General features: G+C 45.3%; 2 protein-coding genes across 2 annotated transcripts; one reads left to right on the plus strand and one right to left on the minus strand.

The window, feature by feature from the left end:
• Positions 1-103: 103 nt before the first annotated feature.
• ajuba (ajuba LIM protein) lies at positions 104-7,656 on the minus strand. Its single transcript, XM_068588252.1, has 8 exons — positions 4,967-7,656; positions 2,693-2,794; positions 2,484-2,551; positions 2,313-2,375; positions 1,237-1,367; positions 990-1,041; positions 767-835; positions 104-664 (listed from the first exon to the last, which is right to left on the minus strand). The coding sequence occupies exons 1-8, from the start codon at positions 6,528-6,530 to the stop codon at positions 533-535; spliced, it is 2,181 nt and encodes a 726-aa protein (XP_068444353.1). The 5' UTR covers positions 6,531-7,656; the 3' UTR covers positions 104-532.
• A 3,271-nt stretch (positions 7,657-10,927) lies between these two features.
• mrpl52 (mitochondrial ribosomal protein L52) lies at positions 10,928-12,658 on the plus strand. Its single transcript, XM_068588253.1, has 5 exons — positions 10,928-10,987; positions 11,291-11,360; positions 11,876-11,943; positions 12,199-12,263; positions 12,372-12,658. The coding sequence occupies exons 1-5, from the start codon at positions 10,954-10,956 to the stop codon at positions 12,522-12,524; spliced, it is 390 nt and encodes a 129-aa protein (XP_068444354.1). The 5' UTR covers positions 10,928-10,953; the 3' UTR covers positions 12,525-12,658.
• Positions 12,659-16,920: the final 4,262 nt, after the last annotated feature.

Genomic DNA, 16,920 nt, shown 5'->3' on the forward strand with positions numbered 1-16,920 from the left:
TACCGCATTTGAACCGTGGAGTTTGAGCGCGACGAAAACAAATGTTTCTCTACACTGAGCTTGTCTGAAGTCTTCACCCAAAAACATTCACGTTCGTCTCGACGCAAAGGAAAATATTTATTACAACATACAGAAATTACAGTAATGTTTTTTTCCCCAAATTGTACAGATTCACGTAACAAATCTCTTACAGTAAAGTCAAATTTAAGTGCAAAATGTTTGCTTGCGATAATATATGTACAAAACAGTTAAGCAAAATCCCTTGTTCTTCTACAGCAAACAGTAGCCACATTGGGGTAAAAAAAAAAAAAAAGCAGTAGTTTCTTTCCCGTTCCCTTATAGCTATGGTACAGTAATAGTACAAGTACAGCAGGCAGTACATGTGACAAAAAGGGGACTGACGTTAATCAGTGGAAATGTCTGAATATCAGCAGTTTCATCATAACTGAGCAAAAGCACATTAGAGAATGACAGCATGTTAAGACCAGCTTTTTCAAAACAAAAACATCCACAGCTGCACAGGCGCTGATCATCAGTGTGTGTTGTGAGGGGGAATGTTGTGTGTGGGACACGCTCTGGTCATGTGACAGGAGTGGCAGAGGAGATGAGAGTCCAGGGGGAAGCACTGCGAGCCAGTCTTATCAGAGAGCTGCTTACCACACTCCTGAGGAAAGGAAAAAAAAAGACTCAGATAAGGACAGGAATGCACACAAGAGGAAGTGAGGTCAGGAAATGGAGGAACAGAATGCGCTAAAAGATTGCTCACCTCGCAGTGGTAGCACTCAAAGTGATAGTCCTTGTTCATAGACACGACCCTGAGGATCTCTTCGCTGCCCTGAGACACAAAAACAAGAAGTCTCAGCTACCTGAAGCACTCTGCTCACACATTACTCCGGGCTCTGCACTAAATGAGTAGGAAAAGGCCTGCAAGCCAGGAGGTGCACAGAGCACACACACACACACACACACACACACTTCAGACTATTCACCTCGGTCGGTAAGATGGGCTGTAAACAAGCGGCGCACTTCGGGGCGAAAGTCCTGCAGAACGACAGCAGAACATTTATTTAGTTGTGGAAACAAAGCAGCACTCAGTTGAGTACTGAAGGCGGCGGGGTGAGGACGGCACATTCCTCACACGTTACGCTTCGAGAAACTAATTAGATTAATCATCTATGCGACACGTGAATAAAATGATGAAGAGCAACAGCACACGTCTCGGTCTGAGCGCCTCACTTGTTGTAGTCGGCCACGCAGTAGATGTTGCTGTTGTGGTCCACGGTGAACGGCACGCCGTCCAGAGCCTTGGAGCAGACCACGCAGCGGAAGCAGCCGGGATGGTACGAGTTCCCAAGAGCCTGCAGGATCTGAAGGAGCGACAAGACGCATCTCAGTAATTAGAAGTGCGTTGCTTAGCTGGTTTTCCTATTGTGTATTTTTACCACAGACCTGGTAAAGTATGCAAATGTATGTGTGTGTATGCTGCTTTGAGGTGTGATCATATCCTCTTTTTGTTCATGTTTCCTGAAGTATCTACATTTTGTTAGATTGCTTTTTAAATTTTGCCGTTATGGATACAGGCTTTTAGGACTGAACTTAATTTGTAAGTCAGTTTTGGACACATTTATTTCCATCCTCCACCATTTAGACTTAACACTCCTCTGATGTATACAGTGAACGCCTCCTATATTTAACATTAGTTTGATTTACAGTGTATGACTTGGCTCATCTGTTATTTTAATGATACAGCTGCATGATGACTTATGTTTTACTTTTAGACGGAGAATAAACTTTCCTTTTATGTGAGATAGCCGGAGAAAACTTTACTTCAGGAAGCAACGTTTCCAATTCAGCTACAATACGTGACGGGAAACTTTTACTTTTAGTTACTTTTACTTTGTTTAAGCTGTTCACATCATGCAGAAAATGATGCCTGTGGCTCTCACACTCACTTTCTATTTATATTATTTGTATTATGTGCTACAAATATGGTAAAAAGTTTGAGGGTAATAATCACCACAGAGCCATATTTTTGGGGGTTTCTAAAATAAATAAATAAACAAGGCAAACATTCCAGTGAGAATCTGCCGTGGGAACCTGAAGAGCAGCCAATAAAAAGGCATCACTGAATCTGGATCCTCTGGGAGGTTCTCGAAAGACCTTCTGGGAAACATCGGTCGCATGCAACTCAAGAATTCACAGGGCAGCTTAAGGTTAAAGTAAATCATCCTTAAAATCGAGCTTAAGTCTGAAGTATTAAGAGGTATTTGTGCACGTCTTCATGTAGCACTCACACACACACACACCCTCACCTGTTCCAGGATAAGGTGGCCACACACACTACACTTCTCAGCAGCGACCTGGAATCCTGAAAACTGTAATTACAACAGAGAGATTACCATCAGACGAAAATCAATGCTGCGACTCCGACTCTGTGACCGCGCGAGACGGATGACAAAACACGCCTTGACCTCGTCTCTTACCATGTAATCCTCTTTACAGTACACAGAGCCGCTGACATTGTAGAAGTCCTTGTTTCTCAGCGTGCGTCCTGCAGAGAGAGATGGGAGGAGATGTTTGACTAAACAGCATCAACACGGGAACTTTTAATAGGAAATGGCGGTAAGTAAAGGATGGAAATGCATTATATTTAAATACTTTTTGTTGTGTCTGTGGGGTGCGGGGTACTCACCACAGGACACACAGGTGAAGCAGCGTGTGTGATAGAGGCTATCCAGAGCCTGGCAGGCATTATCCGCCCCGTACACGCCTTTCCCACACTTTACACAGGCTCCTGCCAGCACAATGGGGGGGGAAAACACAACGGACACAAACATGCATTTAGTCGAGAGGAATAGCTCGGCGGCTCTTAACACTTCGTTTACGACGCATTCCTAGAGGATGTGTCTGAAATCCAACTCCACACAAAGTGTCAACACTTGTAAATCCTCTCGTTCGCACCACCTAGGGGATTTTCACACAGTTAAACCCCAGTTACCCATGCCAGCCTGTTTGCTCATCCACTCAAGTGTCTCTGTTGTAGCTCTGTTATTAAAAGGGAAACTCCACAGGATCAGACTTTTTTTTTTTTTTGACGTTCCAGAAAATAAACTTCCCTTTTAGATTTGACTTCAAACCCCACAATTGGAGCCATTTGGAGATTAAATGAGGTGGCTATTTTAATGTATTTATGCCCAAACTACCCCATGAAATGACTTATTACCAACATCATTTGTTCCCTCCTTCTAATCAATGGAAGATAATTGTTTTCCTCCATTTAAAGTAAATTAAACAAAAGCCTAACTACCTGTTTCTGGATGAATTTTCATCATTTGTTCATTTTTTTCTAATTTTCTTCAGCTTGGTGTCAGATAAAAAAAAAAAACTTGAGTCACAACAGTTTGTGCAAAGTCAAAATTAGCACACCCTAAAAAGAAACGCCTCTATAATATAAAAACGTGTACAGAAAACTAACGTCTCCGTGTGTTTGCAATCCGACAGAATACAGTTTAGTCTAAGTACATGTTCAGCGCTCGTCAGGGCACTAAATGTAAAGTGGAAAAGTGGTGTGTTGGTCCGAGCGACCGCGTTTCTGTGATCTATTTAAAGATCTGCCTGCCTTTTTTCCTTTCTAATGTGGCTGAGGGAGTGCCACACAAATCCTGAATTCCTACACTCTTGGACGGTCTTTTCAATATTTAGGAACAGGCACACGTCTCTGCCAAAGCCCAACAAACTCAAAGGGAAACCGAGACTCAAACTCCAGGCTTTAAATTTGACGTCTGAAGCTGCTGCATATTAAAAAAAACGTTGAGATAATTGGTTTAAGCAAATGGGAAAACATTCGGGGATTTTGTTTGGATATGAGTTAGCTCTGAATCTATCTGGTTTCTTACATCATGGGGCAATATTTTTCATTTTTACCTTTTTTTAATTGAATAAACGCTCACCACTCTTTGATAAAAAGGTGTGTTGGTGAGTGTCTGCCTTCATGGCTCAGAGCTTGTGATTTCTCCCTAATGGCTGAGGAGTACAGTATTGTATGTCCCCTCCGGGCACACATACCTGAGCAGAAAAACAGGCTCCAGCACACCGCCCCTGCACACGCCGAGGCAGCATTACACACACCAGGTCGCACACATGACTCACACACACACACTGCGTTACTGTGGCCTGAAGTCACTCAGGGGGAAACACACCCTGCCACAAAGAGACAAAATACACACACACACACACACACAGATCCTGGGCCCTAATCTTCTGTGACTCACAGTAACGGTCGGCGCTGTGTTTATAGGGAACCATGTAATTTGTGTCTTGAGCGTTACAGCAGAATTTTGCAGTTAAACGGCCATGTCGAGTCGCTGCATTGTGCGCCAGACACTGTTGCATATTGGCAACGGCCCGCCAGGAAAACATCATCCGGCTTCGCCCCCGACGTCGAAGTCTACAGGTGCGAACGTGAATGAGTACATCCGTATACGTCCGACATGCTTTCTTTCTTCTCTTCAGTCAAACATATCTACTTGTCTGGATCAGTTTCTGCAGCCAGAGTGTTTTCTCCTTTATGCTTCGCTTGCCACAACCCTGCATGTCTCTGCAGGTTCCAAAAAAAGGTACCATCCATCCATACACTCTTTCAACTGTTAATCTGTCCGACCATCCATCCATACTACCCTTTCATTTGTGAGAGAAACCTGTGATCTGACACCAGGCAGCGAGGAGGACAATAATAACACACCGCGGGCGGATGCCGGGCGACCCAGCGCTCTATTATAAATGCATGGGACGCCGTGCATGAACGGTGACGCTCGCTGCTTCAAAACAGGGCTGTGATTTTACAATTTGGGTTAAACGCAGCTCTGTTTAACTGGTATCTTGGCGACCTTTCCTCCTCACTTTCCTCTTTCCATGTGTGCCCCTGAAAACTACCGTTAAAAGAACAAAAGACAAAAAGGTATCTCACCAAAGAACTCCTGGCGGTTCTCCGCGCCCTCCCTCCCAGCTCCGACGCCTGGATCCTCCTGAGGTTTGACCGGCCCTCCGGCTACGCAAGACGCCATTGTTATTGTGCTCGGCTTGGAGAGAGCCGTGAGGGCCAGAGACTGCTCTTTCAGCATCAGGCCCTCCAGGAGCCCCCCACCTGCCAGCGCGGCGTCTCTCAGTAGAAGTCGCGTGAGCTCTTCCTGATAGCGGGTGCCGGGCAGGTCAGAGTATCTGGTCCGGTCGCCCATCATGACCCCGTCTTTGCCCCTCACTCCTGCCTGCTGCTCCAACCACCACTCTGGGCCGGCCTGGTAGCACGCCGCCCCCGGGCTTCCAACAGCGGGTGGGTAGGAGTGTCGGCTGTCTTGTGCCCCCGGACGCATCCCTCCGTCCAAGTACTGAGTCCAGGCCTCCACGGGGGTCACCCCAGCCCTGCCTGGAGGCCCGTAACCAGCCACAGAGCCCCCCGTCTGCATGGAAGGGCACTGCTGCTGTGGGGGGAGGCCTCCAGAGGCCGAGTAGCGGGAGTCATAGCCCAGGCTGATGCCGCTGGTCCGGTTGCTGCTGCAGCGGCTCCCCATGGGGCTTCCTCCGCCGCCGCCGCTGGCCGTGCTGGAGGCAAAGCTGGACCTGGGGCTGACCAGCACCGACTCCTGGAGGCTGAACGATGAGCACGGGCTCAGGGTAGGTCCTGGGGGATAAAAGAAGCCCCCCACGCCGCCTCCGGTGCCGTCCGACGTGCGATGCTGCGGCGGGTGAGAGAGGGACGCGGGCCTGGGGATCTCCCACAGTTCACTGCCCGTGCTCAGGCGCTTGTAGAACAGAGCCTCCTGGAGAGAGAGGCGTTTGTGCCTCTCGTGCTCAGAGAGGTAGCCGGACTCCGCCATGCCGCCTCGAGGAGCTGACCCGTAGCCCGAGGAGGCCGGGTACGGCGGGGGAACGGAGAGCGGCGGCGGCTGAGAGAGGAGCTGCTGTCGCCTGACCAGCTGCTGGAGCTCCAAGGAGTAGCGCCGCTGATTGAGGGAGGCCTTGGAGCCAAACGCCCCCTGAGGGTCATACTCGGGGCCCAGGCCGGACTCGCGCCGCAGGTGGGAATCCACGCCTTCGCCGAGGTAACAGGAAGCCCGCTGCTGGGGGGAGCGACGCCTCAGCGGTGCCAAGGTGGAAGGGTGAAGCGGCTGCTCGCAATCTTGGGGTATGGCACCCACCGAGGAGGACGACGGCGATGGGGTGAGGAGCTGAGAGGGAGGCATTCCCATCCCTCCTCCTCCTCCTGCTCCTCCTCCTCCTCTCGCTGGAACACATGCGTCGCTTGTGGTTGCAGAAGCAAGCGAGAATGGGCCGGGTCTGGAGGGTGAGGCTGCAGAGCTCGGAGCCAGTGGCAAACCGCTGCCCCCACCGCTGCCTCCGGAGATGCCAGTGTTGGCGTTGCTGTTATTAGAGTTGCTGGCGGAGTCATGTTTTTTCTTTGAACTGTTGAATTTCACACTGCTCGAGTCCGTTAGCTTTAACTTCCCCAGTAACTTGCTTATCGGCCTGTCCATGACGAAGCCTTCTTGTGTTTCTACCTGTCTGGGCAAAGTCAAATCCTACAACTCCCTTAAATTACAGATTGATGTGCTCAAATACAGTGTGGGTAGATACACAGAAGAACAATAATGTTCAAGTAAATCTAGTCAGACAAAGAAACCAGCACAAACGTTTAAAACAAAAAAAGAGACCCTTATATACACTCAATAAATACAGGACAGATAAATAAGACTTTTAAGACATTTCAAGGTGGTTGCATGACTTAAAGCCGATGAGTCATCTGGTTTGCCTTCATGTGGACAATCCACTGGCACATGCAGGCTGTGGGGAGGAAGAATCCATTGGATTATAGGACAATTACTAAGAGTTCAAGTCAACCCAGCCAGGAAACAGAAGAAACATACATCCAGGACACTTCGGCGTGACCTATGGTCGTAGAGGGCCTCCTTTGTGGACCCTCATGTGGCCCCACATCTGCATCTCCTCTATGAGTTAAACTGTCTGAAATACGCGTGAGTAAAGTCGGTTTGATATCTCGGTGATCCAGTGCGGTGTGTGTGGGGGGGGTGCCTGATTTTGGGGGGGTTTGTTTTTAAAAACACAAAGCGGCTGAGGTGCAGCGGGATGCAGGCTAGCAGTTATCACCACTTCATGTGGGTCCAGTGTAGACGAGAAAGATAAATCCGTTGGTGCACAGAGAGTTGACTCACCCGACTCCTGCCATTCATTTCGGGGCGAAAAAAACGTGCTCGGAAGAGGGGTACAAAAAGAAACTAAAACAAGCGTGATTAAGTTGAATCAACAGAAAACACACGCAGGTCTCTCCTCGCTAGTCTCCTCGGTCCCGTCCCTCTGTCCGCTTGTGCTCGGCTGCTTTTATCATTCCAGTTTTTCAAAAGGGGAAAAAAAAGAGTCCGGTCCCGGGACTCGGCGAGAGAGCAGCGGGTAAGTTAGCGGAGAGAGAAGGAAAGTAGTGCGCCGGTAGAGTCGCGTCCCGGCAGACCGGTGCTGGACGAAACGAGTCGCTCGAGATAAATAAAATCCCTCCCCGTGTGCATTGCACGGTCGACAACTTTGTCTTTCTTTCTTGCCCCTAAATAATTACTTACCTCCCCCCTCTTTTTTTGGCAAGACTGTCAAGCTAGCAATTAGCGGAGAGACACATTTCCGGTCATACCTTTTCAAAATGAACTAATTACTGTAAACCGTTACATTTTAAAGGTAACAACATGTGATACGAGTCGTAGCACAGCGTTTGTTTCGTTTTGCGTTGAATAATATAGTCATGTTTGATATTAAAACGCTGTTTTATAGTTAGAGATTCCCTAAATGGTCATTGGTTCGTCTCCTTTTCGAAAGCCGCCTTATACGATGCTTTTATTTTGAAGGGTGAATCACTGAACGACCGTTACTTTGTGTTCCGTCAGGTCGTTCAGCTTGACGCGCCACTGCTCCTTTATCAGTCAGCGGCGGCTCGTTTCCCCCCACAGAGCCGGAACACCTTTCCCCCAGCCATGATTGTGTCGTCATTCATAGGCAAAACTCCCTCAGAGGATGAACACCATCTGCAAAGACCTGCTCTTTATAGCAAAACTAGCGATGTTAAATCAGAAAATATGCGTTAATGTTTAGTTTTCAGCATTGGGACTAGTAGTCTGAACACAAAGTCCACTCACTGGGTTCCACCAAAAGCTTTCAGCCACAGGATCTTGAGTTAATAGTTGTCAAACCAAAATAAATGTTTCCACAGACTTTCTGTCATATTAAATGAAAACTTCCTACGCAATGTCTTGTGTGTGGGGGTTTCACAGAGTATGTATTTATATCATTTGACAAAAATAGCAATAGTTTAAAAAATACTACTAACTACAAGTTCTGCAATAGCCTACAAATTATATCACTGGCTTATTAGTGATGCATTAAGGTGTACCCATCACTAATGTTGCCTATTAATACTGCTGGATAGCTTAATACATTATAATATGTCAATTATTATGTAACATACTAATACATTAACTCATATGTATTCATTAATATGGGGCATTACTAGTTGGTAGTTTGTATTAGATGACTGTGAAGTAGCTACTTTAGGAGTAGCAATTTAACTCAATACCTCAATATTTCTAAAACTCTTTCGAAGGTTCATTTTTATTATGACTGTGCGTTGGATGCAGATGTATTCATGTGGCTGTGGTTTGGCCTCAGCTTAAACCTGCAACTGGCTACCAAGCCAAACCACCGCTGTAAACAATTCTGTTTTCAGAAAAGCCTTTATTTTGTTTTTCCTTATATAACTGCAACCTCCAAATTACAACCAAAACCAAGATTGCTGCTGTCTCAATAGTTCTGTTCAATTTGGTTGTGTGCAATAACTCTAGTAACCTTTAATGTTTTAAACCAGCGGTGGAAAGTAATTCAAGTATTGTAAGGACAACATTTAGTGAGACTATTGCTTTAAATACATATTTTAGTTTTCTGCTACTTTATATTCCTACTCTATGAGTAACAAAGACATAGTGTACACTTTTTACTCCATTGAATTCACTTGACACTTACATGTATTAGTTATTTTTGAAAATTAAGATATTTCACACAAAATACATGTCCATCTTATAACATATTACATCCTCAAAAATGAATCTGCCAAACAGTAAATAGATTCGTTGATATCAGCGTCGACAAAAACTTTCTGCCCACTAAAAAAAAAAAGAAAAAATATAATAATTTGACGTATAACAAATAACACTTTCCATATACTGAGCTCAATTTAAAATGCAATGCTTTTGTTTGGTAATAGAGTAGTCTAACAGTATTATACTTGTAGTTAAATTAAATACGTTGGTGCACGTTTGAATCGCTGTTTCGTGTTAGACCACGGAACTACTTTGTTGTTCCACCAGCCTGTGGAATGTGCGCAGGGACACAGGGGGGTGAGGCGGCGGGTGAATTTTTTCGGCGTGTCTGAGTTCTCCAAGGAAGATACAGAGTAAACATCCCGCTACTATTTCAGGACCGGCCGGCGTGTACAGCCAGCCCCGATTCCGGCCGTTTTGTGGCAGTTAGTGGACACACCTAAACACACAAAGGCCCCTTAGAAAGACACTGAGTTGGGGCCTCAACGTGTTTTAACAGTCCCGTCGGCTCTCTGTGTGCCCCGGAGCCCCCCTCCGCATAGGAGCCTTTTCGTGGCCCCTGCGGTTCAGCGGAGTCCCTGCAGCAGACTCTGCAGACTCACCTCGCTCGACTGCGAGTGGGAACTTGCCTGAAAAGCTAACAGAGAAATTCTTCTGGGCTTAGTGGCGGAGCACTTCATACAAAAACAATACTTTGAAGAGCTGCGCTCCTGTCTGCGTTTCTGCGCCGCAGTCCTCCCTCCTCTGTCCTCGGGGCCGTGCAATATGTCCAGAATACACGAGGTCAACTCACCATCTGTCTCAATCCGTCCCCCTCCTTGTGTGTATTTGTGTAATTGTTGAAGACACGCAAACACGACGTTAATAGGTTAAACACAGTTGTGTGCAATGTCTCTAGCGAAATGTGACGCTTTTTGTTTTGGAGTAATTTCAGTAGAAAACTAGTCACCCAAAATGTGTTTATTAAACCTGAGAGACAAGTTACAAATAATTCCATCTGACAAGACACACGATAAATCAGGATGGAACAAGACAGAAACAAATAGAAACTAGTTTCCTCCTATTGTGGACCTCTCCAGACATCTAAAAATGTCAGACAATTACAAAGATAAATAGCCTCGATGCCATCACTATTTTGTCTTTATTCTCGACAAAGCTCACCTACAGCCTCAGGAGACGTTATTCAGCTGTTGGCTGAAAACTTCCCTCCCCATGAGTCACCTGACTTTGACACGTAAAACCAGCCGAGAGCTCCTTTAATGTGTTAATGAAACCTCAGATTGATTATTTCCTTTCCACTAAAGCCTGATTGCAGGCAATCAGCATATGTTTCCTTTCACTGGGCTCACAGCAATGCAGTTTATATATTTAATGAAAGATGTATACAGCAACAGCAGGCATCGTGTTGGATAAAATACAAGAAAATGCATCAATAACAAAGAGAAAAAGTCAGATTCAATGATGTTATGGGGCACTGCAGTTGCTGCCCTATATGGAGACTATTTCCTTGAACCCGTCATGTCCAGTGCACACAATATGTGTAGTGCGTGTAGTGCTGTACTGTTTGTGTATCGTTGTTTGTACCTTGTATAAATAAAAAGATAAGAGAAAAAACTGTTTTAACAACTACACTACATTTACAAAAACCATGTGAAAAAGTTATGCATGCATATGTCACTCTCAGTATTCTTTTTGTTGCTTTAGTTATAAAACCCTCTTTTTAAGGGACAAAACAGTGACAACAAAGACAGGCAGTGCTCCTTTAGCCCCACCTGGTGGCCAACGCAGGAAGTGCGCAGACAACATGGCGGCCCCCGTGAGGACATTGTGCTGTTCAGGTGAGACAGAGGTTATTCACGAAAACCGGTGCGTGTGAGACCCGCTAACAACCTTAATGTTGAGCTCTGGCGATGTGAATATCTTCTCGTACTCAGTCGCTGCTTTTAACTCAGCTGTCTGCACGAAAAAACGCCGTAAAAGCAACGAGAGCCCGTGTGGAGGCGAACAGATCTGTCACACTAACTCCTCCGTGCAGCAGCATTTGTTGTGTTCAACCACACACGAGCGTTTTGTGTTTCTTTGTATCTGCTCAAAAGGTCGTGGATTGTTTATCAGAGGCTGTTTTTGTTGATGTCTTCCAGTGTTGAGGCTCTCCAGCCGGCAGTTCAGCACAACATGTGGAGTACAAGCTGGCGAGAAATGGAGGAAAGAGTAAGTTCACTGGTTAACACACTGCTGCTGAGCCCCAGCTCACGTTTTTTAAGCATGCAATTCAATGGAAAAGTGACCATATAGTGACCAAGATGTTCACCTAAGAGGCATTGGCGATGGGGCAAATGGAGAGTTAGGATTTTAAGTTGAAGTTCAATCCACATTTCTCTGAACTGTAGTTTGGGTTCATGTGTCTCAGCACTCAGTCAACTTTCTACAAACACGTGAAAGTCAAAACTCAACAGGAGAATTCATTATTTTTTCGTCTATGAACTTGAAGTCAACTGTCTGTCAATAGATCACAAACTGTGTTGAATGTAACCGCTTGTTGCATTGTGGGTAATGTAGGCACCATGTTTTGACAAGAAAGAAGAATGTCTCCACTGTTTTTAGATGTTTTATGCACAAATAGAGAGAAACCCCAATGTTACTGTGTCACAATGCTAATCCAACAATCTCACATAAAATGTATTATTTTCTGTTTCTACTTCCATAACGTTTGTGTTTACTTGCAGACACGGACTTGCCCGAAGTGGCACAGAATATGGCCCTCTGACCGATCTTCCTGATTGGTCCTTTGCAGGTATTGTTTATTTATTAACCTCTTTTAGGCTTTTGTGGCGTCAGAGATCAGGAAGTGTTTTCAAGTGGCCGAGGACTAATTTAGATCTCGCTTAAGGAGGCAGGGAACAGGGATTCACGCTCGTTATTTCCATGTCAAGTTGTTGATCTTATTAAATTCTGCTTGCAGTAGTTAAAGAAGGAGGTGATCATGTTGTGCTCTACTTGTTGCACTTTTTTGTAATTTCCTTTTTAATGTTTGTGGAACCGGGTACAGATGGGAGACCAGCACCTCCAATGAAAGGTCAGCTGAGAAGAAAGCAAGAGAGGGAAGTTTTAGCTGTGAGTATCAACGCCTTTCTATTTATTTTTTAAAAGCATCTTCCTTTTTGAAATCTACTCATTTTTCGCATGATTTCTTTTCTGTAACCTCGACGCTCTTTCTCTCAGAGACGTATCATAATGCTGAACTCGGAGATTGACGGAGGAATGGAGGCGTGGAGGGGAAAACAGGAAGAAGCCAAACAGCTGGAGGAGTACAAAAAGTCTCTCTTACTCAAACCTAAAGGGAAGTTGTTAATGAAGAAAAAAACTAAAAGTTAGAGACGCGTAATCATGTTGCCATTTCACTTATTTGGATTTATTGAATATATTTATGAGAACTTGTGGTTTTTCTCCCACTTCACAATTTGTTTTTCATGGATTTCTGCAATAAATGTTGTGATTTATACTTTAAATATTGTCCTGATTATGCCTTTGTTGCCAAGATCCTTTTATGGACGTCATTCTGAGTTCATGTCTCTCAGCTTCCACTAGAATGCAGCATTGCTCCTCCTGCGAGGCCGTTTGAAGGCTCACACGCCATTTTGTCTGGAGTTGGGCTCAGAGAGGAGTTTAGTCGGGCCGGCAGAGGAAAGGGGCGAGCTGGAGAACATAAAGTTTCAGGCTCTGCTGTGTGTGAGTCTGTGTGCTTTAAAGAGAGTTCACACCTTGGCATGCTGTTGTAACTCACTGTTATTACTCTAAAATACATGACGAACGAGCTCGAGACCACCTCGGTGACGCGGCTTCGTTAAGTTTAAGTAGAGAGACACAATAAAAATAAAGTCTCATGTGACTCCATCACCAGAATAATAGACCGACAATTTGCACATTTTTATTAGCGAGAGTGAAGACAAATCTGTTCCAAGATTAAAAAAGCCCGATGCCTGACAGAAAAGGGGTGTTTCCAGCTACATTTAGGCTCATATCGTGTGTTGTTACTCATTTTAAAAGCCTTTTTTTTGTGGGGCTTCGACACCAACAAAGAGGGGAGAAATCTCACTTTTGAATGTGCTTTCCTGCAGCCGGGCGTCTGGAAAGATGATTAGCTCGCTGCAGCCAAGTTGCATCCCACAGAAAGTGATATCCCTTCGAGTATCGGCTCAAATTTTGAGCTCGCTGAAGTCTTAATCAGGCTGCAGAAACACTTAATTTCTGCGTCATTTTATTTTAAAAGCAGCAAACATAAATCGGCTGCGAAGAAATTAAACCCAATTCCAGTTCTCATGTGTCCTTAAAAGTTGTTAAAATCATTTATATACCTTTTTTTATACAAAAAGCATTACCTCACTGACTCATTACCTTTAAGGGAATTGAAGTGAACCTTTTGTCGCATGTATTTAAGGTGTAAAGGGACATTTTGCAGAGATGCAGAGCAGCTGCGCCTTTGTAAAGTCAGCACTAATTTAATGTGACTGACTTATAAACAGACTATTTACTAAATGAGGTAATCCTCGCCCTCGCTCCTGCTCTCTGCTCCTTTCCTCCTCGCGTCTCTCCCCCTCAATCTGCCTCCCCTTTTTTCTCCTCTCTCTCTCTTTGTCTCGTTGCAGACTTCAGCAAAGCCTCACTGTAATTACGGCTGCGAGCCGCTGAGTTGCAGATTCTTTTCTGTGGAGATGGGAGTTTTCTCCCCCTTCCCCTCCCCTTTCCTCGCCTTGTCTTGACTTTTTTCATACAGTTGACCAAAGGAGCTGACTGTTTGTTGCGTGGGAGGACACTCAACCGGCCGCAGAGGGTGTTAAAGCCCCCCTAAAACAAAAAAAAAAAGTGGTTTGCGTGGTGACATTTCTTCCTCACACCTGCGCCATCAAAGACCTCCAGTGAGAAATGTGACTCCTCATTCTTTCTCTTGATGCACCACATTTTTTCACACCCTGCTTCTCTGTGAATGTCTTTCTCCTCAACAAACCTCTCTTCCTCCTCCCTTCCTCTCTCTCTGTCCTCGTGTTGTTTTGGTTTTGGGGGGAAATGAGAACCAGATGTTGCTTATTGTGCAGAAGTCAGCGATGGAGGGGAGGGAGGGTTGGCGGGGTGCTTCAGGGGGCGCGAGGTGAGCTCAGTCTGCAATGATGGAGGGCGAAGGGTGAGGCAGATGTGGCTGGCTCTGTAAGTTCACCCGCAGACCATAAACGGGGGAGGGTTTCCTGGCTGATGGGACTGGGTCGAGGGGGGGGGGGGGGGGGGGGGGTGGGAGGATGAGCATCGACCCCCGGTGCAGAGTCAGGGGGTCTGATTCAGCAACTCTGCTCCCAGAGACCGCTTCCTGACCTGGGTGTTCCTGCGAGAGCACGGGGCGCCCCGGGTAGCACGTCGGACCAAATTACACAGCCCGAATGTTTTGAACTGTGCGTGACTGGATGAGAACTGGCACTGCAGACTGCAATTATCTCTGTTTGTTGCTGGTTGGACAGTTTAACCACGTGGTTTTCCTTTGTACGCTCGGTATTTATTTGCTTTTTTTTTATTACAGCTGAATTAGTGTGTTTTGGCATCGGGACAGATTATTTTCACTCTCGTTTCGTTTCAGTTTGTTGAAATGCTTCTGCTCAAGTGGGAGTTTGTTCTGTGGGAGATGAAGAAGAGATATGCAGTAGGGGAATCAGCATATGCTTGTAGAAATGTAGAAATGGGAAGTAGCATAACATGGAAATACTTTACAGGAACCTGAGAGTTCTAGTTAAGGCCATGCACATTTCAGCACTGCAGGCAAAACTAGAAAGAGGGACAGTAGAAAGTAAAAGGTGGCATAATGTAGGTCACCCAAACAAAGTCTCAGGTTGAATTGCAAGCAGCTGTCTTGGCCACTTCCTGCCTGGCATGGAGAAGAAGTGCTGAGCTGGATGGTTGCTCCTGCACCGCCCAGCCGGGCTGCACGAGTTCAACAGTAAAATGGCTGACAGGGAGGGAGAGGGGAGAAAGAGAGGAATATAAGCCAACATGGCTGCCAAAGATCTCATCTGCGTCCATGTCCGTGAACGACAAGACGGAGAGCAGATGTTTGGCAGATAAACGAGGTTGCACATCGAAACAGACTAAATCCAGTGAAAGATGTGTTTGATCAGCAACATCTTTTACGACATCTCCTGTCCGACTGCAGAGATGGCATCGCCTCCATTTAGGAGTGTAACATCTTTATCAGGGCTGTGCGGCAAAGAAAGAGTTTCTGACAATGATATACTTTGCAGGAAATAAACTTAATCATTGGAAGGTTTCTGGAAAGATTTACACAACGTGATTCAGTTTTAATTATAGGAAACATGCAGACAAGACAAGTAATGAATCCTGAAGCCTGAAGCATTATTATCCGTCTGGGAGTTGCGCCTCTACCGAAGGATCATCCAATAAATCAATTAACAGGATTTGTTTACTGTAAATCACTGGTTGATAAAACCTGTCTTCAGGCCTCTAACTAAATGACCCACCTTTTACTTTTCATTTAACTTGTTCATAACAAAGTATACGCTCACAAAGGCGTCACAAAAAACATGATTTAACCGCTGTGTAGCAGCAGCAAACAAAGTCTGAGTAGCAGACCCTGACCTCCTTTGACACAGAGTCAAAGTTCTTACTAATTATTGTGTTAGCGGTTACTTCATAAATTGGTCAATCTTTATTTATAGTGTATTTTAGCAGCAGACACATCCAGTGATCCAGTGGAAGTTTCTATCGAAAGATAGATTCCCCAAAACAGTTCTTGTGCATGAGCGAGATCCACTGAGACAAATGGAAACACCGGGTGAGAGAGAGAGAGACAGAGAGTGTTTGGCTAGTGAAGGAGGCAAGTGGATGAACAGATGTGAGTCAAACAGAAGAAATAGAAAAGGTTTGTGTACATTTGCCCCCAAAAGCTGCACTTGGTGCAACACTACAGTGCCTCAGAGAGATAGTTGAAGTCAGTTTAACCAATCAAGCTCATTATGAAACCTGTGTGAGGTCATACATTATCTCCTCTGTGGCGTCAGCTTATGGAGAGAGATAGATGAGATCTACTTCATCTAAAATATCTTAAAGAGCAACTTTGAACCAGCTGAAAATCTTGTTGGAGTGTAAAAATGTACATTTTCAGCGATTCCCTTTCTTGTGTGGATGCTGTTGTTTCCCGCTACACTGACACAGTGTGAAGAGTTAAAACAGAGAGCTCGAGGAAAAAGGGGTTGACGGGGGGAGGAAAGGACACAGAGAGAAAGAAAGAGCAAAAACAGACCAGAGATACTTGTGGTGAGAGGAGGAGTGGTTTGAAACCGAAGCCTCATAAAAAGAACAATTTTGCAGTGGGTGAGGAAATAAAGAGAGAGAGAGAGAGAGAGAGAGAGAGAGAGAGAGAGAGAGAGAGAGAGAGAGAGAGAGAGAGAGAGAGAGAGAGAGACTGCTTGCAGAAAGAGTTTTTGGATAGAAATATGCAGAGGGGAAATATCCCCAAACATATGCAATTATTTCAGTTTCCCTTCTCACTTCTCGCTTCCTTTTCTCACTTTTTGTGTCAAACAATTGTATAATTCTTTTCCAGGAGAAGACATACACGGCTTAAACGTTTTGAACACACACACACACACACACACACACACATGCAGCCGGGTTTGGCCCGAGAGGTTCAGATGTTTCAAGATTACCAGATGCTCAGTTGGAAAGAGCTTCTCTGAAATATGTGAGCGTTCCATCACTTTTTCCGACTCGT

The sequence above is a fragment of the Clinocottus analis genome, unplaced genomic scaffold (genome assembly GCF_023055335.1).
Source record: "Clinocottus analis isolate CAN_PGR_092001 unplaced genomic scaffold, fCliAna1.0.p SCAF_21, whole genome shotgun sequence".
In the NCBI taxonomy this organism is placed as follows: domain Eukaryota; kingdom Metazoa; phylum Chordata; class Actinopteri; order Perciformes; family Cottidae; genus Clinocottus; species Clinocottus analis.

Excerpts from the sequence above, each read along its gene's own strand:
- ajuba (XM_068588252.1), bottom strand. The coding sequence starts at position 6,530 with ATGGACAGGCCGATAAGCAAGTTACTGGGGAAGTTAAAGCTAACGGAC. Across the intron at positions 2,376-2,483 it reads ACTGTAAAGAGGATTACATG|TTTTCAGGATTCCAGGTCGC; the intron begins GTAAGAGACGAG and ends TTGTAATTACAG. Across the intron at positions 665-766 it reads TTGAGTGCTACCACTGCGAG|GAGTGTGGTAAGCAGCTCTC; the intron begins GTGAGCAATCTT and ends TCCTTTCCTCAG.
- mrpl52 (XM_068588253.1), top strand. The coding sequence starts at position 10,954 with ATGGCGGCCCCCGTGAGGACATTGTGCTGTTCAG. Across the intron at positions 11,944-12,198 it reads TCCTGATTGGTCCTTTGCAG|ATGGGAGACCAGCACCTCCA; the intron begins GTATTGTTTATT and ends AACCGGGTACAG. Across the intron at positions 12,264-12,371 it reads AAGAGAGGGAAGTTTTAGCT|AGACGTATCATAATGCTGAA; the intron begins GTGAGTATCAAC and ends TCTTTCTCTCAG.